The sequence below is a fragment of the Pogoniulus pusillus genome, chromosome 10 (genome assembly GCF_015220805.1).
Source record: "Pogoniulus pusillus isolate bPogPus1 chromosome 10, bPogPus1.pri, whole genome shotgun sequence".
In the NCBI taxonomy this organism is placed as follows: Eukaryota; Metazoa; Chordata; class Aves; order Piciformes; family Lybiidae; genus Pogoniulus; species Pogoniulus pusillus.
The window spans coordinates 1,635,612-1,660,996 of NC_087273.1; the positions used below are offsets into that span (position 1 = coordinate 1,635,612).

At 43.5% G+C, this 25,385-nt stretch overlaps 1 protein-coding gene across 8 annotated transcripts in view; it reads left to right on the forward strand.

Annotated features, from left to right (window-relative positions):
• SLC10A7 (solute carrier family 10 member 7) overlaps positions 1-25,385 on the forward strand; it is a 126,651-nt gene that overhangs the window by 24,484 nt on the left and 76,782 nt on the right. For all 8 annotated transcript variants that reach the window (XM_064149453.1, XM_064149455.1, XM_064149461.1 and 5 more), the window contains one exon: positions 18,251-18,289. In XM_064149453.1, coding sequence (XP_064005523.1) covers positions 18,251-18,289 — 39 coding nt within the window. The remainder of the gene's footprint in view (positions 1-18,250; positions 18,290-25,385) is intronic.

Consider the following 25,385-nt stretch of genomic DNA (forward strand, 5'->3'; position numbering starts at 1 on the left):
CAGCAATGCACTGAATTGTTCAGCAGGTTTTTTTCCTGGTGCTAGGATGTAGCCAAAGCTAAGTGAAGCACAGGCTCTTCCTGACCCAACAGTTACAGTGCATTAGGAAACTGAGAAGATACGCTGGGGCAATGCTGCAGTGTTGTTACTCCCACTAAGAGGGGAATGTTGTGGCTGGAACAAAGCAGAGCTGTGGTGGTGTGAGAACTGCAGGGGAAAATAGGATGATTTGTGGCAGCATAATCCCTAGTAAAGCTTGACACGTGCTTTTCAAGCTGTTCCTGCCTGTAGCACTTCTGAAAGGTTTTGGCAGGGGTTTGTTGTCTTTGGGAGCTGCTGTGATAGGGCAGACTGTTCAGAGGCTCTGAGCACTCTGAAAACCTCCTGAAATGAGGTGAGGTTAAATTATATGGGCATTAGAAAGGGATTGGAATCCAGATTTATTTAGTGTCTATTCTTTTTTAGCTTGAGTCAACCACCACATCTTTTCTTCCCTTCCATTGGCAAGATTGCCACAAAAAGGCCACCCCCACGTAAGTCATCTCCTGTCACTGTGATGTGCCATGCCTGGGTTTTAAAAAACTATGCTGCTTGAAAGCATGTGGCTGGAATGATGTCCCTAGTATAGGTGTGCCTCCTGCCCTCAGAGAGGTAGGTGTGAGATGTATTTCTTCCAAGTCTCAGTGCCCAAGTTCTTTCTGTCGCTGACTGCTGGCAGTAAGCGTGCCCTGGGAGCATGCTGTGGGAGCATCAGTAGGAGAAAAGGTCCTTCTGGGCAGGCCTTGCCCAGCTGTCAGTGTCACAGCTAAGGTATAGTGGTGGGGGAAGATGGGAATCCGATGGACCAGAGTCTGTGGCAAAACCCAGGTAGGCTCTGCTGGTAGCAGAGCCTGGGTTTAGGGTTGGACCTTCCTTCCTCCGTGTTTGCAGCCAATCCTAGCCATGGACTTGGTGCGCTGTGATTTGCCCTGGTTCTAAGCCCAGAGCTTTGCCAGTCGGGTGCTTGGCTGAATCTGCTGCAGCTGTCAGAGGGTCATGCTTAAGGGATAACACTGCCGGCAGCTAAAAGCTATGAACTGGTCAAAAATGGAGTGTCTGGAGTCATTTTTTGTAGGCTTTTGAAAACCTTGTTTGATCATGCACTGCATGTTGACCTTTCATTACAATCTTCACTAAATCCACCCTTTCCATGAAGGCTTGTGTGGGGATTTTGGTTTGTTTTCACTCCTGTTTGCCTTTGTCACACTTCCTTTCCTGGATTATCATTCATTAGCTTCTCCAAAGAGATTAACAGCTGCCTGAAACAGGATCATGTGTGTTCTGGTCTTTTGTGTGAAAGCAGGGCTGGAGAGCTGAGGAGCCACAGGATCCCTATAGAAATTCGAAGACGATTTTGATACACGAGTCCACTCAAAAATCTGCTGATACTGTAATGTTTTTTCCCTTGCCAGGACCCTCCTTGCCTGGTGTCATTTCTTGAGCTCTCCTGGGATGAGATTAGTCTAAAACAACAAAGTAGCCAGATGTCTGGTTCTGAGAGAGTCCCAGAGGCCAGGCTATGGTAGGCAACAGTAATCGCTTGGGGCTGAAGATCAAAGATACCTGAGAATTACTTATGGGCACATACTATGTGTCGTTCCCATTATTAACAGTCTGAGAAAATTTGTATCCCTAATTAACCCTTTTGTTGGTTAAATTTTCTTGCCAGCACAGTCCTGTCTTTAGTAACTGTTTGTTGGTTATAGTAGTTAGGTAAGTACATGTTACTTGAAGTAGCAAATGCAATATTCTCGTAGTAACAAATGTCTTTAGCCCATCCAGAGCCTTCTCATCGTGGCCACTTGTAAATGGCAGCAGTTAGCACAGTTTCTTTGTGTTTCCTGTGCCATCCTTAGCGCTGGTGTTAGTCCTATCCAGAACCGTGTCAATAAGAACAGTTAACTTGTCAGGGTAGAGGCTGTAGTTCATTGCTGCCTAACCTCAAATGAGTTAAAATTTAATCCCAGAGGCAGAATATCTGCACATCTCTATTTCCTCCCCACCCCCATCTGAGGTTCCTAATGAAATGCTAATTAATATTTTCAGTGATCAGCACTTGTTTGTGTTGTATGCTCTGAAATAACAAAGCTTGGGAGGGCCGCCTCTGAATTCTTGAGATGCTCTTAGAATGAGTGGCTCTTGGTATTTTTATCTGGAGGATAAAAGAAATACTAAGAATAAAAGCACAGAAGGCTGCAGTTAGTTTTTTCTCTATAAGACTGTGGGTGGAGTGTTTGGTTTACAAAAGGATGTCATTATCTGCTATTGTGGCATTGAAGGTGCAGAACAATTCTTGCTAGGTTTGGAGTAGTAAACTGTGGTTATCAGAGGTTGTTTGTTATGACTGCTGCAATTTCACTTTCTTTAACAGGATGTAGCATTAAGTACTGCATATGGGAAGATGTGAGATAGGAACTGCTGGAGAGAGTCCAATGGATGGGGAGGAGACTCTCTTACGAGGAAAGGCTGAGAGTCATGGGGCTGTTTAGCCTGGAGAAGAGGGGATCTCATTACTGCATATAAATACCTAAAGGATGGAGAACATGAAGCCAGGGCTGGGCTCTTTTCAGTGATGGCCAGTGATAGGACAGGGGGCACAAACTAGGACACAGAAGGTTTCACTTGATCTGAAGGAAAAACTTCTTTACTTTGAGGGTGCAGGCTGTCCAGAGAGGCTGTGGAGTCTCTTTCTCTGGAGGAATTCCAAACTCACTTGGACATTGCAATCCTGTGCAGTCTGATCTGGGTTAACCTGTATTGGCAGGCATTTGGAATAGATGATCTGTAGTGATCCCTTCTAACCCCCTTGATGTACTCAACAAATGCTCGACTAGTGTGTAGCAGCAGAAGCAGCAGCGATTGAACAGGGCTGGGTGCTAGGTTGGACTGAATGAGCTTGGAGGTCTCTTCCAACCTGGTTGATTCTATGATCTCCCTCTTTGTTTTCAGCTTGGTAAAGCTTATATATGAATTCATCTCGCTATCATAGAATCAACCAGGTTGGAAATGACCTCCAAGCTCAGCCAGCCCAACCTAGCACCCAGCCCTAGCCAATCAACCAGACCATGGCACTAAGTGCCCCAGCCAGGCTTTGCTTCAACACCTCCAGGCACAGCGACTCCACCACCTCCCTGGGCAGCCCATTCCAATGCCAATCACTCTCTCTGCCAATAACTTCCTCCTAACACCCAGCCCAGACCTGCCCTGGCACAGCTTGAGACGTTTGAGATTTTATTGCTTGCTTGCCTGGGAGCAGACCAACCCCACCTGGCTACAGCCTCCCTTCAGGTAGTTGTAGAGAGCAATGAGTTCTGCCCTGAGGCTCCTCTGCTGCAGGCTGCACACCCCCAGCTCCCTCAGCCTCTCCTCACAGGGCTGTGCTCCAGGCCCCTCACCAGCTTTGTTGCCCTCCCCTGGATGCCTTCCAGCACCTCAACATCTCTCTTGAATTGAGGAGCCCAGAACTGGACACAGCACTCAAGGTGTGGCCTTAGCAGTGCTGAGCCACAGGGGCAGCAGAACCTCCCCTGCTTTACCAGGTGCCCCCCTTCACACTGCTAACGAGTTCTCACGGCAGCAGTGGCAGAGGCAATCTCTGTGTTGTGAAAATGAATTACTTGTAAGCAATATTTGTTTTTTATACATCGTGAAAATCCTGGCTTTAGTCTTTGTTACCATCATGTGCTCAAGCAATAACAACAGACAGAACTTGTGTGGTGGTGTCTTTCAATATTTCGGTGGTATCAGCAGCGTTATTGCGGGTGGCTTTTCTCTGGCAGGCTGTTGTGACACGGGTTACTACGCATTACACTCTTCTGTGCTGACAACACAACCACCCAGCATTTAAAATCAAACATCCAATTGCTTCTGAATGCCTCCTTCTCGGAGAGAGCCAGATAAATGAAAATTAATGAGGGTAGGGGAATTTCGCTTCACAAGCCATCAAGTAAAGCTGGCTTTGCACAGGCGGCAGAGCATTCTTTTAGTGGGGCTGTATTGCAGTCCTGTGCTGCCTTCCGTTGTTAAAGGGAACTGGAGAATTTGCACTCTTTAATGAAGTTAAAAGCTGTGTTAGAGTCACAGGCTTTTTCCTTACTAGTCTTGGAGATTTGTCTTCTATAATATGAGAAAAATAGTACCTGTTCTTGGCAAGTCTGTTTGTTATTCTCCTTTCTTGTTAAGGACCTGAGCTTGTACTCAAGGAGGACATGGAACTGGTGGAGCCAGTCCACAGTAGGGTCATGAAGAAGCTCAAAGGGCTGCAGCAGCTCTGCTGTGAGGACAGGCTGAGAGAGTTGGCGCTCTGCAGCCTGGAGAAGAGAAGGCTTCCAGGAGACCTTACAGTGGCCTTCCAGGGAAGGCTGGGGAGGGACTACAGACAAGGTCTTGTAGTGACAGGATGAGAGGAACAGGTTTGAACTGGCAGAGGAGAGATTGAAAGTGGCTGTGAGGAAAGGGCTCTTTGCAGTGAGGGTGGTGAGGCACTGGCACAGGCTGCTAGGGGAGGCTGTGGAGCACAGAATGTGTGTGTGTGGTGTGCGTCACACTCGGTGCTTCTGTGCTCCGCAGCCTCCCTGGAGGTGCTCCGGACCAGGCTGGCTGAGGCCTCAAGCGACCTGTTCTCGTGGGAGGTGTCCCTGCCTATGGCGGGGGAGGTTGGAAGTGGCTGCGCTTGGAGGTCCCTTCCAGCCTGAGCCGTTCTGTGCGCAGCAAGAGCGCCAGCAGAGGCGGGGAACGGCCGAGCGTCTCCTGTGGGAAGGTAGGTGGCAGCGAGGCCTGGCGGGGGCCGGTGGGGAGCGGAGCGGGGCGGCCGCCACAGGTTGACGGGCAGGTGATCCGGCGGCCCCGCCCGGGCGGCGCAGGAGGCCTACCTAATATGCTGTCTGCCCTCAGGGCCTGGGGGAGCACAGTTGGATTATTATGTTAATGCCTGAGCCTGCTGCCCTCTTCCCATCCCAGCTGGGCTCCCCGTTGTTCGGAACTGCTTTGCTCTGACAGTGGAGTAATATACTTCATGATTGAAAGGGCAAAGGGGCTGGCGAGGAAGAAAGAGCGAGGCCTGCGCAGACATGTAAATGAGGGGGGAAGGCTGCGGGAGGGCTTGCACCGAGCCGGCAGGGAAAGTTTAGTAGGGAAGGAGCAGTATAAATCTGCTAATTGAATTGTTATTTACGAGTCCCGTTTCCTGATTTGTGTCTTTGTGCATTGCCCTGCTCCCCTCCCCTTCCTGCTGATGTACAGTGGATTTGAAGTGCTTACCAAAGCAGGCACTCAGGTTGATTTATTTCAAACCCAGGTGCTATAATGCACTGGTACCAATGTACACTGCTGACAGTGGTGTATTTTTCAACACTTTGGTCACTCTTTCATGCCCTGCCGCTCTATTGCTCCACTGCAGCTTAGAGCGGTGATGTGGTTCTGGTATATATTGTAGGTAAGTCTATCACTAAGGATTTTGTTGATACTTCCACGGGAGCAGAAGATAGATACAGATGACAGAAAGAGGTTTGTTATGGTGTTAGAGCAAATAGAACTTGGATTCAGCAAGATGGGGACTGTGTGGTGGTGTTTTTCTGAGGCCTTTTCTGTGACAGAATCGACTAAAGAGAGGCTGGGTTTTGGAATGAGTGTAGGGAAGAGAAAAAACTGATCTATAAACAGACTTTTTTTCCCCCTGTGGTGATATGCTGTGGTGTGCAGAGCCTTTCTCTACCTCTTACCAAGCTTCTATCAGTGGCAAATCTTGAAGCACCAGCCAGATGTTGATTTCTAGCATCCCTATTTCTCTATTTTTAGCCCCAAATTACTGATCACAGACTACTCAGAGCAATAGCTGTTAGCCTAAATGCAACTTTTTAAGGCGAGAGCTGTTTTTATGGAACGCAGCTAGTGTGACAGATGCAAAGTAGTCTGAGGGGTGGGGTCCTTTGTTATACCTTTAGCTGGTACTTGGTGTTTGTGTAAAGTCAGATTTCTGGTTATAATGCATAAGGTGACTTTTTCTACTCTTCACACACTTGCATATTCAGTTCTGGGCCACTCAGTTCAAGAGAGGTGTTGATGTGCTGGAAGGTGTCCACAGGAGGGCGCCAAAGCTGGTGAGAGGCCTGGAGCACAGCCCTGTGAGGAGAGGCTGAGGGAGCTGGGGGTGTGCAGCCTGCAGCAGAGGAGGCTCAGGGAAGAGCTCATTGCTGTCTGCAGGTACCTGAAGGGAGGCTGTAGCCAGGTGGGGTTGGTCCCTTCTGCCAGGCAAGCAGCAGCAGAAGAAGGGGACACAGTCTCAAGTTGTGCCAGGAGAGGTCTAGGCTGGCTGTTAGGAGGAAGTTGTTGGCAGAGAGAGTGATTGGCATTGGAATGGGCTGCCCAGGGATGTGGTGGAGTTGCTGTGCCTGGAGGTGTTGAAGCGAAGCCTGGCTGGAGCACTTAGTGCCATGGTCTGGTTGATTGTCTAGGGCTGGGTGCTAGGTTGGCCTGGAATGAGCTTGGAGGTCTCTTCCAACCCAGTTGCTTCTATGATTCTATTCTATGATATCCTAATTCTGTTCATTAGGTTTATCTGTTCACATGTGTTGGTATTCTGCACTGCTGTTCAGAAAGTGTCTGTCTTGGCATTGGGGCTTCCAGCTGTGCAGCTCTCACACTTTCAACCTGACAGTCTTGAAGGTAGTACTTAAGCAGTCCTTTCCACTTAGGTATTGTGGGGCATCGTATGTTGCTGAAGTACTTTAAGGAGGTGTGCTAGTTTGAGGCTAATTGGTTTTTTCATGAGAAAACTTAGATTGTAGGGTGTGGAAAGGAAGAACTTGTGATGTCTGCTTCACTCGTAGGTTCACTGAGACTTAAAACCAAGAACAGAAACATAGATAAGACAGAATGTGTGAGAGTCTCTGTCAGAGTCAGTGTATTTTCTCCCTGGGCTTCTGCTGTGTAACCCAACTAATCATTCTGCTTCTAACCCTCTTTGCTGATCCTCCAAACACACCTTGCATGTAGGACAGACTCTAGGATAAGGTACAGGTGTGGAAAGAAGGTGGAAGGGTGGTTGGGAGCCCCTCCTGGGCACTCTGGTTTCTGGGAGGGCTGTGGTGCTGCTGCATTACTTTTACCTTGTATATTTCTGTCTATAGCTGTAAATACTGTAAATACCTGCTTGTGTCTTGTGCTAAGCTGTGAATATAAAGCTTCAGTCCTGAAGTGCCAGCTGGCTGAGTCTAGTCTGGGTGATTTCTTTATGTGTGTGGGGGCAGGTGACTCCCAAACCATCCCAGGTGGAAAAGAATTCTCCCTCTAGATTGCTTCTGCACATGTGATTTGGCCTGACTGTGTAGGTACAGGATGTTCTGGGTGTAAATGGCCTGATGGAGTACAATTTTGCTTCTTTTCTCCCTGCTTCATTGGGTGCCCATCACAGAATAGGTAGTAGCAATACCTGTGCTCTGCTGGAGCCTTTGTTCTTAACACAAAATTATTGATTTCTTTATTGAGCTCTCTGTGGAGTTTGTGGGCAAATCAGAATGTGTTGACCCTGTCTCTGCAGTTTATCAGTAAGATAAGATGAGGATTTTAACTAAAAAGTGCTGGGAAATAGACACATGGTGATAAAAGAAGTGTTTTCCAGTTGAAAGAGTGTTTTCTCAAACTCTATTTTTTCATGTTACGCATGCACATAGTTCTTCAGTAACTGGTTTGGAAATACAGCTGTTGGGCTACAAACCATGTTGAGCTGGGAACTTTTCCATTGTTTGTTTTCTTCCCCTTGTGTATGCAGTGTAGACTTTGTAGGGATGTTTCCATTTTCTTTCAGGAAAATCTCTATGTAAATACTTAGTTTCAGGTCAGGCTAACCTGGATCAGTTTTGCCAACAAATAATTTTGATGTTGTCCACATTTTCCAGTGTAACTTAGCTGCTCTGTGCTTTCATTTCTCTTGAACTGATGTCCCTGGCTGTATCTTCTCAGTGCCTCATAAGAATTTAACAACAGTGCTGCATTGTGGACCAACTGAAAAGCTTTGCGCAGTGGCAGAGGCTATCCTCCACTAGACACGAGAGCAATTCAGCTGAAAGCAGCAAAACACCAACCTGAAATGATTAAAAAAGAATTTTAGTCATTTTTGGGGGTAAAGTGCTAACCCTTTTGGGGGTGGTCTGAACCTGACCCCAGGTGAAGTGGTTAGCCCACTCCCACTTCATGTCTAGACCCCCTATAAAAACAGAGGAACTTGCTGTTTCTCTTGCCCTTTGCCCTCCCTGCCTGATAGCACCACCCTTGTTCCTGCTGCTCCTGTTTTCCCACGTGGCCACCCTGCCACATGGTGGGACCACCACTTCCTGCATCTGCCTCCATCCCTTGCCATCAAGCTGGTTGTATATATATTTGTATCATGTTTCCCTTCCCTGTGCCTTTTTGCAACACCTTTTATTTATTGTTAAAGTTTTTTCTTTTAACTTCCAAATGAAGCAAGACTCTTCGGTGGGTGTTTGACACCATTTTCCTCTCTACATCTAATTCCTTTCTTTCCAAAGTGAGGGTAGAGGGGAAGGCATCCTTTTACTGTAGAGTTCTGTTAGGTTTTGAGTCTCTGGGAAGCTTAAATTGGACCAATACATATGGAAAGTGGTGATTTTAGCAATGAGAGGGACTTGGGTTTAGAGCAAATGTCTGAGTACTGGAATATCCCTTGTATTGGAAATCCCAGTGTACTTCTGGTAGCCAGGTAGTTGCAAAATCAAGCCTCTGATCCAGACTTGACTGGCATTTGAGTACTGCACTTCAGTGCAGACCTTACCTTTACCCCCTTTAGAGTGCATGGCAGTCCACTTGGAAAATGGGAACTAAATGATGTGAGCAAGTAACTGCTGGGAATTTAAAGAGGTTTGGGGCAAACTTCAAAAGAAGGGTGGTGGTACATATCAGTGTTAGAGTCAATTTGGTTTTGGAGTGAAAATGCTTGGAACTTCAACAGTGGCTCAGCAACAGCTGAAGTTGTTGAGTGAATTTTGGCGATGTGTGATACGTGAAGAAGCACACCCCTGCACTTTCTCATGCTGGGTACCTGTGCATGTGTAACTTTTTGTTACGTGAATTGCTCATCAAGGTGACAGAAATATCTGAGTAGTATTTAAAATAATGCAGTTGCCCATCTCAAGATTCTTCTTTTACCTTCAGGCAGTGGTTATAGTGCTGGTCTCCTCCCTACAGTAAGCTACTTTATTTTTTCCTCTTTTCCTTCTGTTTCTGCCTCAATACTGGAATGTGCAGAGCTTTGGCTGGACTCCTAGCAGTATCACCCAACACTGGCTTAAAGCAAAGCCTATCCTTTGGGCTAGGTTTTAAAAACAGTAATTGTGTTTCTTTCAGATATCAACAGATGTTTGTTGATCAGCTAAAAGTCTCCGTATCTTTCATCTGTGACACATTCTGGCATGAGCTCCAGAGATGAGGTTTCATGGATCTGTGCAGTGTGGCCACTTGACTTTTCCTTTTACAAAGGTGCTACTCCAGCCAGTCTCCCCTTTCCATGGCCTTCTTTGCACTAGTGTTGTAGTTCTCCTCTCCTGGCATTTGCATAACTAAGAGTGAGGTTGTGACAGGGACTTCAATAACAGCACTGCTCTGAGCTGGATTTGATGGCATAGCAGTTAAATTTTCTGGGCAGTCAGTAGCAGAACCAGACAGCAACATGAGAGTGGGATATTTATAGAAAAACACTGCTACAGACCTGGCCTTACAGTTAATGCAAAGGGCACCTTTTCAGAAGTGGTCTTGTGCTTTCATTTCACTTCAGCAGGGAAGTAATGCTCTTTGGAGTTGTGGGATGCATTGCTTAACTAGACCTCTAATCACGTTATGGATGGTGTGTCTCCAGGAGAATCAGGGGACAAGACCTTTAAGTGTTTTTATCACAGCTTAAGATCTCAGAAAATGTGAACTTAAATAAAAGTGTGTTTGGGAGGTTGTTATTGCTCTGTATCCTTTTGAGGATGCCTTCTACAGTGTTTTTGGTTTTTAGAGAGAAAGTCACTTACAGTTCTGAAGTGTTTGACCATAAGAGAGGATCAAGTTGGCAGAGTTACTTCTATACTACTGTTCAGCTGAGCCTCCTTTATTGTATCGTTGTTCAGCTGTCCATTTGTTCTGCTGCAGGAGCTAGTCTTCACTGCGAAGGTAATAAGCCCTGCCCTGAGTCAATAACAAATGCATGTGTAGAAGGTTTGTTGGTAGTTTTCATACCCAAATATCAGAAACTGGTTGAATTCTTTCTTTTTTACCCTCTAATTGTGTAACATAGAATCATAGTATCAACCTGGTTGGAAGAGATCTCCAAGCTCATCCAGTCCAACCTAGCACCCAGCCCTGTCTAGCTAAGCACTAAGTGCCCCATCCAGGCTTTGTTTTCAACACCTCCAGGGATGGCAACTCCACCACCTCCCTGGGCAGCCCATTGCAATGCCAATCACTCTCTCTGGCAACAACTTCCTCCTAACATGCAGCCTAGACCTCCCCCAGCCAAGTGTATGGCTGCTGTGGCCTTTGCTTAGTAGTACATGGGCAGAAGGGGAAGTTACCTTCTGCTCCCCAGTGTGTAGGGAAATGATGATGGAAATAGACTTCCCATTCTGGGAAGAATACATTCCAAAAGCATGGCTGTATGCCTTCCTGGAAACCCAGAGACGGCTGGTGTGGCAGAGACATGTGAAGGTCATAGAAGAGTGGATCAGGTGCTAGGACATGGAGTTTGTGGATAGTTTTGCCCGTGTGTCCTCAGTATGAGAATGTGCGTGCTGTTACGAGTCTGTCAGCTTTCAATTACTGCTTGCTTGAATGTTTACACTGGCACTGGGCACTAATCTTCATATTTGCTTTTACAGTTTTTAAGCAGAGGAGAGAAGAGAAGCTGCCTCTGTTTATTCATGTTGGTTTTCAGAAGCCCACTGTAGGTGTTCAGGTTAATGCCCTGTGGGGTGCGTGGCATAGGACCCAACACTGGAAAGCAGTGTGCCTTATGACTGTGAGTTTGTGTTTTGTACTGCATCTGATGGGGGGACAGGAAGGTTAAGCTACAGTTTCAGGCTACTGTTGAGCCTTTGGGTATGGCCAGGCAAGGGCTCTCTTGCACAAGGATGAGGTGAGAGTGTGGGTGGCTGTCTGTGCTGAAATTATTGGTGAAACAGAAGTCTTCGGTGGAGAGCACCACATGCATTCCATGTCCACCAAGCCTGCCTTTGGACATTCTCTTGATGGGATGGGGTTTGTATTTGTAATTATTACTACCAGTGATGGTTGTGAGTAACTACAAAAATAGAATAAAGGACTGATTTTCAACATAGAGAACTTGGCTGGTGAGAGGTAGGAGGCAGTAATTCTTTGCCAGCAGAAGCCTCCAGCTTGTTTCCATGCACTGCTTGTGGCAGAATGCTGAGCCTGGCTGAAACAGCACAAACTTGTACTCAGGTGATGGCAACCTCTGCCAGCCCAGAACAAATCTGTAGTGTGCACAGCTTGGGATTCGTGGCTCAACGAGGTGCTTTAGGGAACATGGTTCTCTGGATGGCGTTCCCTGCTGAAACACAAACAGCAGATTAGTCATCCTGTTCTCATTTCCTAGTGCCTTTGCAGCATCATTTCCATGGAATGGATGGTTATTGAACACGGCTGAAATACAGAAATATTTTCATCTTGTCAGCATAGCTTTAGAGGCAGGTTGGGGATTAGATGATACCTTTTTCACAGTCAACAAATGCTCTTGGACCACAGGGAACAGGAAGGTGAATAAAAACATAATCCACTCCGCATCCTGGTGGGCTTTCTTCTGTTGGTGTCCTGAGGTTTTGCCCATGGGTAGGTATAGTGGGCTTTGTGTGTGTGCTGTGCAGTTTTTGGTGGCCTTAGGCTTGGGTTTTTTAAGAGGTTAAGGTTATGTGTACAGCTCCACTCCACTGATGTTTTTTAAAGATACTTTTCAAACATGAGTTCACATTTTTGGTAAGATTTTGTTTGTTTTATTTGTTACCACAGTCTGGGTTTGTGTTGTTTTTTTTTTGAGGGGCTTGGACTTTGGTGTTTTGTTTGTTTTTTTTTTATGTTATTTTTGGAGTCTATTTTCTGTGTGCAATTTGATTTGTGAGTGGTAGTTTTGTTTTGGTTTGGGTGGAATACCACTGCTGAGGTGCTCTATGAGATATGCAACACTTGGGGTCAAACTCATGAGTAAGATTCACGCCACAGCTTCTCTTGAATTCATTATGGAATGTGTACACGTCTCCAAGAGGCACATCTAGGCCCCATTTCTTTTCTCAGAGACGATGCTGGAGTGTTTAAGAAGGCACAGACTTTGCCTTTGAGGGGGAAACTCTGCAGCCAGAGATTTTGTTGAGCAGTTAATGCTACCTTTTATTGTTGCCATCCTGTAGTAGGATTTTTATATGCATTTTAACAGTTATTTAAGAGTCCCCGTACGCTGAGAAAAGAATCTGAATATATGTGCCTTTTTTAAAGCTGCATCATAACTAGGTTATTCCATCAATGCAGTGGAATGACTGGGAGCTGCAGTTGGAACAATATGTAAAAATACAGCTTGTAAAAGATTTCCTTTATTAACTGTCATCATCCACAGAATATATGTTCAAATAAACGTTGTGTAATAACTAAATTTGAGATTAATAGGCCCCTTAAGAAGCAGCGAAGTCATTCAGGATAGTCAGTGAAAAATAGCCTGTAAGCCTGTAACATGCACATATTGTCCTGCTTACATGCTCTCTCTGGTGTCATTCCCATTTATCAATGTCGGCAGGCTCTGTTCTCATTAAAACACTCTTGCACAAAAGCAACTTAATTTTCTTAAGAGAAGAGGACACCTGATTCAATTTAGTGCTCAAAACCAGGGACTTGAATATTTATTTATTTATTTATTTCCCCCCCCCATCTGAACTCAGATGAATAGTTATGAACAGCAGCACAGATTAAACCTTATTAGGTATACTTATATTCTGTTTGCAGTAACAGTGCTGTGGCAAATAGCTTTCTACAAGCCTGTAACATCTTATTAATGGCAACAGCAGTTAAGACATGAGCTGCAGTACCACACACATGAGATTTTATTTTTAAATAGGAGATAGAAGGAGTTGTTTAAGGGGACTCCACCAACTCATCCAAGCTGCTTCTGACGTCCTTTTGTCTTCCTCCACCTTCTCAAGCTACATTGATCTCTTTGGGTAGATAAAATCCCCTGTCCTGTTTGCTCAAACCATTTCCATTACTTTGGTCTTTTTTTCCTTCTATTTTTTTTTCTTCTCTTTGTCAACTAGAAGTGAATTTGCATTAATAACACAGACACTGTAAAATGCTGGATTACCACATTGTGCTGTCTTGCCTTCTGCCACATAATCTTACTGCTGGAGTCCTTGTCTTTCTCTAGTTCTTCACTACTCTTCTGGGTTGTTCTCTCTCCTTCAATGTGCCATTTGTGTTAAATAGGATATTTAGTCTGTATATCCTTCTAGTGCATGTCTGAAAAGAATGAGGTTTTAACCACAGGTAATCATGGGCAAACATAGAGCAGCTTTCTATGACACTCAGATTGCTTCCTTCTGGGATGTTTTGAGGCTGTTCAGTTTCATTACTCTGCATCTGTGGCCTTGGGATAGAACAGCCTTTCCAAGAGAGTGGGGATGACTGGAGGCCAAGCAGGTCCTGATGTGCATAGCAATGGGGTGCCTGAGGGTAAGCATGGGTTAAGTACAGTTAGGAAGGTTACCTCCCTAAAGGCTGCCAAATGACACTCAGAGATAGAATATTTTAGTGTTTAAAAAATATATAAGTAATGGTAGAAAAGCCTTTTGCTTTTTTTTATGTGGTGCACATATAAAACTGCAAGGCACTGTTGTTTCCCTGTGACCCTACAGTAAAGGAAATTGTAGTTCGAGCTGAGCATAAAAAGTTCATTCAAATCTTGCCAGTGATGTTCAAATGTAGATTTTTTGACCTAGTGTTCCAAATGTTGCCAGTGTATCTCTTCACCTCCTTTAAGGTTCTTCTTTAATCCTACTGTGTTCTTATTGGAATATATCTAGTCTACTAAATTCACAGATAGTTTAGTTTGATACCAAAATAAAAGGAAACAGAGAGGGTGTTCTGCATTTAATGCTACCCAAACCTTGGCATACCTTTGTGATTTGATGCCTGCTCACATGCACTTGCAGCTGCATTCGGGTACCCACCCGTGGGGAAGTGCTCAGCCACTTGCTTGTGGCTTTGCCTGTTTCTTCTGTCTAGCCTTTTACTGGCCTTTATTGCTCCGAGGGCTGACTTGAAACTCATTGCTGTCACACTGTTTTCCATACACAGACTTCAAGATAAGGTGGGAAATGAAGGACTGAAGTTCTGCACTAGGCTCAGGCATGGGAAAAGGAAAGTTTATGCTAAGTACTGTCAGACACTTTTCTTTCGGATACCGGCTGCTCACTTCTCACTGGAAAGTGCTCCAGGCTGATGGATCTTCCCTAGAAGTGCAGATCAGTGAGAGAGATGCCCCAAGCCTAGGGCCATGCAAACTTGATTGAAGGTATGCCTGCTCACTGTGAGGTAAATCTGATATCCAGTGAAGCTAGGGTGTGGTATTTTACACTCAAGTAGAGATGTACCTGCCCTTCTTGCTAGGAGGACTGGCAGTGACTTACAAGCTTGTCTTTGAGCTGATGTAAACTTGTATGATTGGTCTGGTTGTGACCAATGAATGTGGTCTGACCTTCCCTTTTAATACATGGTTATGCATTTACCTTCTGAAAGGATCTCATCGTTGATTTTATAGAGAACCTTCCCCTCATATTAAGTGCAAACACTTGCAAATCTGAACAGGAAGTATTATAAGGACATCTAAATGTTTTCATGTATTATTGCTTCATTCAAGCTGACTGCAGATGGTCTGGTATCTGTTCAAGCACAATAGGAGCAAAGGCAAAGAAAAAGTTACACAACAATAGCGACTAATAAATGCTGCAAATAGAAAATGAAAAGCCTGGCTGTATCATGTGTCAGTGCTAATGTTTATTTGTATCATTCCTCTAAGGATCTCAAAGTGCTTTTTAAGCAATGAATTAATTTTGACAATGCCCTGTGAGGTATGCAGGCAATATTATCTCTCTTGGTAGAAGGGAGTTGGAAGCACAAAGTGTTTAATACAGGTAGGATTAATTACAAATTGGAACAGTTGATTCAGTTTATTACCAGTTTGTTTAAGCTGAACCAGATTCACAAATGTAAGCCCTAGGTTGGCATGAGAAACATTTGCTTCCAAGTTTATTTTGCAGGGGAGATGTTTGTAAAGAAAACTGCAAATAGAATAATTGATGTGTCTGAGTCCTCCCTCACTGAGGCAAATAGTCTGAATGATTCCAGTTGGATTTATGGTCTTCCTGATTTATGGTTGGGTGGTGGTGGTGGTGGTTGTTGTCTGGGGGTTTTTAGTTGTTGGGTTTGCTTTTCTTCTGACTTTAATGAGTCTTTAATCATCTGCTGTGGATGATTTCTGACACTTCAGCAAAAGGAAGTAAAAATTGGAAAGTAGTGCACCCCTCCATCACTTGTGAATTATGACTATTGCACATGCCTGGTTGAGTACTTGGAGCATAAAATTTGGTAAAGAGATCTTTGGACCTCTTACCTTGAGGAAGTCGTTGGCAGAGAGAGTGTTTTGCCATTGGAATGGGCTGCCCAGGGAGGTGGTGGAGTCGCTGTCCCTGGAGGTGTTCAAGCAAAGCCTGCATGAGGCACTTAGTGCCATGGTCTAGTTGATTGGATAAGGCTGGGTGATAGGTTGGACTGGATGAGCTTAGAGGTCTCTTCTGACCTGGTTGATTCTATGAATATTGAAAAGAGGACCAACCTGGGAGTCTTTTGGGTGGATCACAAAGAACAGAAGTTTGTTGATGGCCAAAATATCACCATCTAGTATTGCCACCATGATACACAGTGTCCTTTAAAGTGTACTTTGTTTGAGAGCTGTCTGTTACTCATGTTATGGTTCTTACATCAGTAGATGTGGTCTGGCAGGCTCTCCTGTGCTGTAAGCAGAGTCTGGCCTGAACCTGACTGGATAGTGATGAGACAGGGAGGTAATTGTAGCATGTTAGTGAGGGAAGGGCTGCTTCTTCTGTCCTCTTTATGTTTTATGTGGACATCATTTTTCCTGAAGAGCCTGAGTGATACGTTCTTGATAGCAAACAGAAACATAGCTGTCGCTGCACATGGAATCTGCATGGGGAGAGGGGAATCACTAAGTTTCCTCCCAGCCTTTTGGTGCAGAAGTGGCACTCAGGTGCTTCTGTCTTTCAGATCTCAGCAGCTGATTTACTTTGTTTCGTTCAGTGAAGACTGTTACGCAGGGAAGAGATCTTTGTGTGCTTAAAAAGAGAAGTCCAGCTCCTCCTTTGTGGATTCAGAGACAGGATGTATTAGAAGAGACCTTTCTGCATCTTTATCAAATGGAAGTGGTGAAATATGATCAGAAGAATGGCCTGTGTCTGACTCCTGCCCAAAAGCCTTGATAAACCTCATGTTTTCTTCTAAATATAATGATACTAGGAGCTTGAAGAGGGGTATACCAGCAAATAATACCTACTAGAACATTTGTTGTGGGTTTGTGTACATGGCATGATGTCTCTCTCTTGCCATGTGAAGTATCAGCTGCACTGCTTCGAATGCAAGTAGAAAATCCTGATGTAATTCGCACTTGTTGAAGAATTGTTTAAAGTAGTTCTCACTCTTGCTTTCAGCTGTGATCTCTGGCAAGAAGAGCTGTTTGGACATGAGCCCCTTTTTTTTTTCATGTTCAAAAAAGGAATGCTGATGAGGAAGAGGTGTCAAAATATGTTCCTGTAGTTTACAACTGTCAACTATAATGTTTTATTTAGCTGTATCTATTCAGATGCTCCCTCCGCAACATGGAGTGCCATATGCCATTGTCCCTGTTAGTAAGCAAGTCAGCAAAGGTTTTGCAGCCTGCATTTGGTTTTGTATTTGGGCCACTGAGGAGCTGTGGTCCAGTGCCATCTTTTATTGATAGGGCCAGCAGAGGAGGAATCTAATGAAATTATCAAAGCTTTGAATTAATTATGAACTTGAATAAGAAAGCTAAGCTCTCTAGAGCCAAGGATCTCATTACCTATTCATTTTCATTGCATCCTCTTATGGAGCAGAAGGCAGGTTCAGCTACAGCTCCTACCCTGATTTTGGACTTTATTCAAACTTGCTAAACTCACAAGCATGCACTTGTTATTAATCTGTGGCTGGAAGTGTCCAGGGTGAATAATTTGACTTTGCTCTAAATCCTCATGTAAGTGGTAGATTTCCCTCCTCCCTTTCCTCTTTGCTGTGTGGCTTTTCATCGTCAGAGTGGCTGCCACACAATAGTTTGTGTTCTTTCTTGGTAATTGGGGAAAGCTATTCAAGACTCAAGTTTTAACTTCCTGGAATTTAATGAGTTAATATTAGGAAATATACTGCCACTTTATATTGCCTGGATATTTAGGTAAGCACAGAGACTTCTAAAGTCATTATCAAAATTGTTTATTTTCTTATTTTAAAAGACTGAGGAGTAGTGATTAGAAATTTTGCCATCAGTAGTGTGGAGTGGTTGTGGTTTTCTGTTTGGGTTTATTATGTTGATTTTTGTTTCATTGGGGTTTTTGTTTTAATTTGGGGGTGGTTCTTGTTCCTGTTTTAAATGTATTGCTTCAACTACAGAAACTTGTGAATTTGTCTATACTTTAATAGAACAGTTAAATTAGCTTGTTTGCCAGATTAATATTCCATTTTAAAGTGTTAAAAGTCTATGAAAATGCAGTGTTTTAGTTAAATCTGATTGCATTTGCTTTAATGAATAGGCCAATATGTAAAAATGTTGTGCAAAGTGGAGCTTCTGTGTAATGTTTGTGTGGGTATTCCTCTAAATTCTGCCAGCAAGGTTTTTCTTCTCCTCTTGCTTTTGTCCATTTCAGCACATTAGTTAGGAATGCATAAACCAGAACCCATCAGTCTCCATAAGTTACAGGCCACTGGCAGTTTCTGAAGCAGTGGCTAACTGCCTAATGGTCTCAGTGTCTGTACTTGGAGGATCTAATAGCTTGTTGGGTGGGGAAATCACATATTGTTCTTTTATGAGAGCAGCTTAACCATTGGTGATATTTCTTTTTTTTTTTTTCCCTTTCTTCAGGCAGCTGCTATATTTAATTCTGCTTTTGGAAGTTTCTTGGTAAGTAATGCAGCATTTAATTGCAAGTGCTTTAGTAGTCTTATTTTTAGCAGTGTCATTGGTGTGTTTGTATTTTTTGCATTAACGTTGGTGGAGTTGTGCCATTTAACTGGCAAAAATTTGAGTTGTCTTTCAATTCATGTCACTGTGCCATTACATACAGATATTACAGTTTTCTTTTTGTTAAACTCTTGAGAACAGCAGTGAAGAAATTGTCTGTACTCATGGTAAATTAATAATGTGTAAACACATCTTAATTTTCTCCTTAATGGCTTCACGGAATCTATTCTTATGCAGATGCTTCAGACATGGGCATCAATATATTGATTTTTCTAATAAGGCCCATCAAATACTCATTATTTTCTATCAAGAGGCCATGGATTTTGAAAAGAAAACATGACCCAGCTGATCAGAGAGTAGATGCTAATTTACTCAGTGGCTTGTCATTTGTTTAGCATATTTCACTGTCAGTGAAGCCACGCAGTGTCTCTGAGGAGTGCACTAAAATAGCCAGATATGGAAAAACAGTCAATCCAGCTGGAAATACAACCAGTGCTGTGAAAAGCAAACCCAGGGTTTTTGGATGTGATGGTCTAAGAGATTCAGAAAGGGCTTTGTGAAGAACAGTAAAGAAATATATTTAGGAAGAGAGGAGGAAGAGGTTTGTTTTTTTTATTATGTCGGTTAGAGAAACATTAATGAATATTAAATGCAAATTATTTTGCATGTAGACAGGCTGCTCTTTTAATTGGGCAGCTAAAAATTGACCTTTTTTCCCTCTATTACTAAAATCTATATATCCTTAAAATATATGCTTGTGATTCCAAGCTTCTGTCTCCAGCAAGAGGACTGTGATGTATAGAATGACTGGATGACAAAAGGTTTGAAATTAGGAAATGAAAACCAAAGCTGCAAATACAAAATAACTCACTGCATGTGTGTTGTGAAAGCTGGGGTTTAGCAGTCTGAGTGTGTAAAGCTGTGCTGCTGACAGGAAAACTTGCATGGCATTTTGAAGTTGTGCATTGTGCTGCTGCTTTTTGGGGGAGCTAGGGTTAAAGCTAGGAGAGTGGATGTAAGTTTTGTGGGTAGATATGACCATTCATGGTATGAAATTAGGTATTTCTGAACACTTGTTCTTTTTTATCACCTGCCATACACTCCTCCAGTGGAAGGTTCCTTCTGCCTCAAGCTGTGGAATCCCAGTGTTAAAGCAGCTCTTTAGCCTGTGTATGTGCATGGCATTTTCTCTGCTGTCCCTAGCTTTTTGGTTCAGGAGGTTTCCTTCAATACCCAAAGGCCTCAGTTCAGCTGTCATTAGGAAAATGTCTTTTGACTTCAAATAAGAATTAAGGGCCCAAAGCATCTGACAACAATGGCTGCTCCCACTAAAGCAACATAAACATATTTTAATTTCCAGAACCTCTTTGTGGCTCTTAGGAGAAATCTCAGTTAAAGAAGCAGAGCTGGTTTGTGCATCTGTAAAAACCTAGGTTTGGTTTTGATCCTAGTTCCATGAACTGATTATGGGAAAGTATCATTTACATATAATTATTTCACTTTTTATTTGCTTGAGTGTTTTTTTGAAATCTTGGAGCAGCATTGCAAAAAACCTTCTTAACAAAAGGCTTCTTCATTCTCCTAGGAAGTCTCTCTTCCTAGGAGAGACTTTACAGAAACACTGAAGCTCATCTTGAATCAAACTATCTGATTTCTTTTTTTCTAATGGACACACTTGTTTGAAGTCAAAACTGTTCTAGGCTATATGAAAACAATTGGCCTGTTGCTGAGAAGTTTGTGGAGGGTGCTGGTGGTGGGTTTGGAAATCCATCAGTTTACACTGGTGACTGACTTCCAGGTTAGGCTATAGGTGAAGATCTGATTTCCTCTGTCTTTATTTGATGGTGAATCTAAATCACATCTGCATTTTTCTTATTGGTGTCTGTTGATAGGCTGTCTGTGAGTATCTGTGAGTAGATCTAGATGGAGTTGCACACCTTTGTGACCACAGCCATATATGTATCTTGGAGATGCTTTGGAGCTATCTGACTGCATTTTTGTTATGTTCCTTGTCTTACAATGTGTAGCACACTGGCAGGATGCTGCAACCCTGACAAAGCCAGGAGGACAGTATGTTGTCTGCTCTCAGACTATGCCCTGTGGGCCAGTGTCTGTGTAAGAGTGTGTGAAGCAAGCTGATTTAGAAAGGGCTGAAAGATGTGTTATGCTTTTAACTCTTCTCCTTGTCTCTTTTTGCTAAGACTAGGAAATAGTCCTTCAGAAATTAAAACAATCTTTGGGACACAGAAAATGTCTGCAGGATAAGGCTCAGCACAACATTAGAGTGGTGCTGCGATGAGCTTATTCAGATGAAAAGGAGCACGCTGTGATAGACAAAATGTAGAAATGGCCAGTACCTTGGTGAGCAGAAATGGGTTAATCATCTGAAGGTGTTTTCCCTGGTAAGGAGATTCTGTAAATCTATCAACCAACTGCAGAGGAATTCCTTTTCAACTCCACCAAAGTGCATATTTCTATGAAAACAGGCAAGCAAAGCAGCGCACAAAATGATTCTGTACATATTTACACTTAGTGTGATGATGTCCCAGGTCTAATTAAAACACAGTGTTTTAAAGAACTAATTGTTACAGAAAAGTGTTTTTTTATGTAGCTAGATCAGTAATAACTAAGGATAGATGAATTCAATTAACATAAATTTCAGCCAAGAGAATATTTAGAATCATACCGCAGAGGATTGCTTTGAGTTGGGTAGTTAATATCATTATCTCCTCCCCTCGTTTAAACAGTTTGCTTTACAATAATTGTGGTACATAATAAGCAATTCCAGTTTTTCCTCTTAATGGGGCTTTAATAAAACCTGATAGCGTTCTACTAATGCTGGGTGACTGGTTACCAACAGGGTTGCTGCTCTAAAGCAGCATGCAAATGCCTGCTGTGATAGAAAGCACTGGGGTAGCTGCTTTCACTTGCAGGAGAGGATACTTTTGCACCTAAAGAAATTGTCTGGGATGTTAAGCGTGGGCTTGTTGAGATTATGAACCTGGAATGCTTTATCAAAGAACTATTTCAGATGGAAAAGACCTCATTCCTATTCTGTTTCTAAAAGTTGTGCTGCAAGAGAGAACTAATGCTTGCCATTGCCCAGAGTACAGAGCAATAGGCAGGCTACTGCGAGACCATGCTATGCTGACAGCTGTTCCGTGAGCTTGCCTGGGTGGCTCAGCTCCTTTTGATTTTAAGAGTTCACCAAGGGGTAGTGTGTCATTGAGGCTGTGTGTGCCTTGAAGTGGAGGCACATGGTCAGTTGAGAGGTACGCTCAGTTTGCTGTGACAGTATAATGCCATGTACGTGGGAGAAGGAGGGGGCCTGAAGTTCAGAAGAGGAAGTCCTTGCAAAATGCTTGGAACTTCTAGGCTAGAAACTGTTTGGGCTAATCTCTTTCTCCTCTCATTAATCTCCTTTCTGCTTGAGCCAGTGGTCTTGGAAACCTATGAGCATCCAGCTTGTGATGTGAGTCAGTGTTGTCTGGTTCTCTGGTGCCTTGGGGTTGTGAACAATAAGTGTGAAGGGAGCAGCCATCGGCTTCACCTTAAACCAGAAGCTGTTACCATTTCCTATGGTGACAGGAAATAAGAGCAAAAGAGGGTTTGGAGGTCTTTACTCTGACTGTTGCACTCCTCAGAAAACAGAGCAGAGAGCAGCCAGAAAATGGAAGTGTTGGGTGAGACTACTTCTGACGCTGTCTTGGATTTAGCTTCACCTCCTCTGTTCAAGTCTCTGGGGTGAGGTAAGGCATGCATCCAGGCTACATAAGGCAGTCTGAAGGGAGGAACCTATTGCAAGTGGCCACTATTTCTTTCCTTGCTCTCCTTTGCATATGCTGCTGTGGCTTTGACCATCTTTCAAAGCCAACAGAGCTTGTTCTCGGTGTTCAAAAGCCCAAATAAATTTTGGAGCAGCCACTTGTCTAAGCAAATCGAGGCCAATGCTTTTCTGTATATGTATTGCCTTCCAAATGAAAGCTAAAGCTAGCAGGGAATATGAAACTTAGCTTCTCACACATACACAAAGCCTGGCTGGTTAATGAAAATGTATGGAATTCTTATCTGCTCTGCCTTAGCAGGCATAATGATTTACACAGCCTGACAGCACCAGTGCAGCAAGTAAATGCATTAGTCAGAGTGTCCATTTTTCTTGCAAATTTGTGACACAGATTTAATTATGGGAATGACCAGCAACTTCCAAATCTAATTTTGGTAGGCTGAGCCAACTTTTTTATTTTAATAACAATGGATTTTTTAGCAATGATTTCATTACTATTTAAAGAAATCCACCCGTATGGAAATAACCAATTGGCTGAATTTTATTTGCTTTATTTTACCTTAATGGATGTTGAATGGCTTAGAGGTTTGGGGGGGTTCTTTTGTTATCACTTTCTTTATCTCGCTTGTTTCTAGGATAAATATCCTTATCTGGCTTAATTCTTTCTAGCACAAAGCTTATAAATAGCTTTCTGCAATCAGGCAAATGCCTGTGTACTCTTTTGTTCCCCTGTAATTGTCTTTGCAGAGTGAAAAGGGGCAGAGCAGTCATCTGGGATTCCCTTTCTACTGTGCTAGCTGTCTACAAGAAAATCTTGTCAGGAAGTCTGTTCACAACAGGTGTTGAATTCTGGATTCAGTTTCCTTTAATTTCAAAGTGGAGCTGCTTTATGGTGTGTTATTGCACTGTCAAAGTGGGCTTCTCTTTCTCTGTGAAGTAGTACAGTGGTGCTGCTGGTCTCTGTTCTCAGTTGGATTTGGGTAATTCTCAAACTCTTGAGCAAGAGTTAATCAGCCACTCGGAAAGCCATCTCAGCCACCTCAGCCTTGAAGGATGGCATTTTGCCTGAGTGGAAGGGGATGGCAGAACTGAGCAGCAGTGAGTGTTTAGACCAAATATTATGTTCCTGGCAGGAAGAGTTTGGATTCCATGGAATTTAAATAATCTTGGGAGCCACTTAAGTTGCTTTACCGTAGCTTTCTCTTTTATTGTGGCTGGTGCTTGTTTCTCTCGCTGTTACTTAGCATCTTCATTTTCATTTCTACTACCTTTGTCCAAAGTCTTATGGTCATCTAAGTCTGGGCAGCATCAGCTGTTCCCAGATCTGCCAAGTACCATTTTCTTTGCTCTTGTTGTGTGTTCATGCTTCCAGTGCAGGTTTCATATCTGCATTTGAGTTAGATTGTATTCTTTTGATGCAAGCAAGGCCAAGGAGCAAAGCTCACTGACAGCTGTTAAGGTGGGCTTAAGGGAACAGCTCTGTGTACAGACAATTATATTTAGGTGTGTGCATCCATCCCAGTGTGTGCTCTCCCATGCCTCTCCAGCAGCCAGACTGACAGGGTGGGTGTCAGAAGCAGAGGTACAGTTTGTTACAGTCTGCTTGTCTATGAACAATGCTGAGCTCTTCTAAAATGCAAAAGGGGTAAGTGTAAAGGTGTGAGTCACAAAGTGAACAAGCAAATGAGATCTTGCTTCCAAGGAGAAATCAGGTAAAGGAATCACTGGAAATCTGGGTATTTTAACAGCTACTGTGTGGTCTATCTGATGGCACATTTACTTGAAAAGACTGAAGTCAGTAGATATTTAGATGGCCAGCCCGTGCTGACTGAGAACCAGCTAACCAACACCAGTCCTACTGTTGGTTGTCTTTGAAGTATTCAGGAGAAGGAGTAGGCAAGAGGAAAGCTGCTATTAAGTTCTCTGCAAACTGTCCTGCAGAAGGCCAGTGATTAGTTCCTATGTTTATTTTTATGGCTAAGAGAAAAATGCATTGAAATCTACATAATACCAAAAAAATGTCAAATGCTTATGAATTCTGTGGGCTGTAAGCTGGTCTCAGAGCCTTCCTAGTTTTCCCATTAGCTTTTGCTGCTGAGCTTTTAATTCATCTGCCTCAGTCTTATGGGACTCAAGCATGCAGTTCTTCCAAAACAGGAAAAAAATGGTCTAAAAGTAGCAGTAAGTAGGCCAGCAAATGTATCTCTTTCTATTCTCTCTGCAATCCCAAAATACATAACTACTATCTTTTAAATGATAACTGTATTTAGGTGTTCTTCGTTCACTTCCTTTCATGACAGCTAACAGTAGGTAGGATTCTTTTCTTGCACCTTCTTTTTTGGTCAGCAACCCCATCTAGTGCTCTTCCTTGGCGTAGTGCCTGGTGACTGCTTTTGAGACAGCACGTTGCATCCAGCCTTTTCCCTCACCGTGGCTGTTTTCAAGGATGAACAGGCTCTGGGGGAAGGAAATAGCTGAGGATGTGTGCACAGTGGCATTTCTTCACTTGGTAAAATAAGCAGTGCAAGTGGAAGTTGCTGAAGGAAGTTCAGAGGCATTTGTTGCAAGTCAGAAAGGTAGCAGGAGAGTTCAAGTCGCTTTCTGTTCCAGCCCAACTGTTATTTATGAGTTACGAAGTAGGAGGGGATGAAGTTTCAGGAGCTAAAACTGGGCATTGGAAGGACCTTAAATTTTTATGATCTGTGTGTGTTTCTTCTGCTAACGTAGAGTGGGGAAAGTGGAAATGGAAGCTCCATCAGATTTGCTGTGCTACAGTCATCTCTCTTGTTCATGGGAATTGAATACTGGAGTGTCACCAAAAGCCTGATTCCATTTTAGGTGGCTGCTAATGAGTAACAGCCAGGAGAAGATATGTCGTCAGTAGCTCTCATTGGGAGAGCATCTAGAGGAGGAAATGTATGTGATTGTTATTACACAATCAGGCCATTTGGGTTAGTATGGAACTCACATCAGTGCCAATAGATAGTTCCAAGACAAAAACCAGTTTGTTGTTTAAGAGTACTCTGGTTATAATTTGTGAACTTTATCTTTGTCCTCTCTACTGTAACAATACAGCGTTTTGGTCAAAAGGAGATACTTAGAATCATAGAATCAGCCAGGTTGGAAGAGACCTGCAAGCTCAGCCAGTCCAACCTAGCACCCAGCCCTATTCAATCAACTAGACCATGGCACTAAGTGCCTCATCCAGTCTTTCCTTCAATACCTTCAGGGACAGCGACTCCACCACCTCCC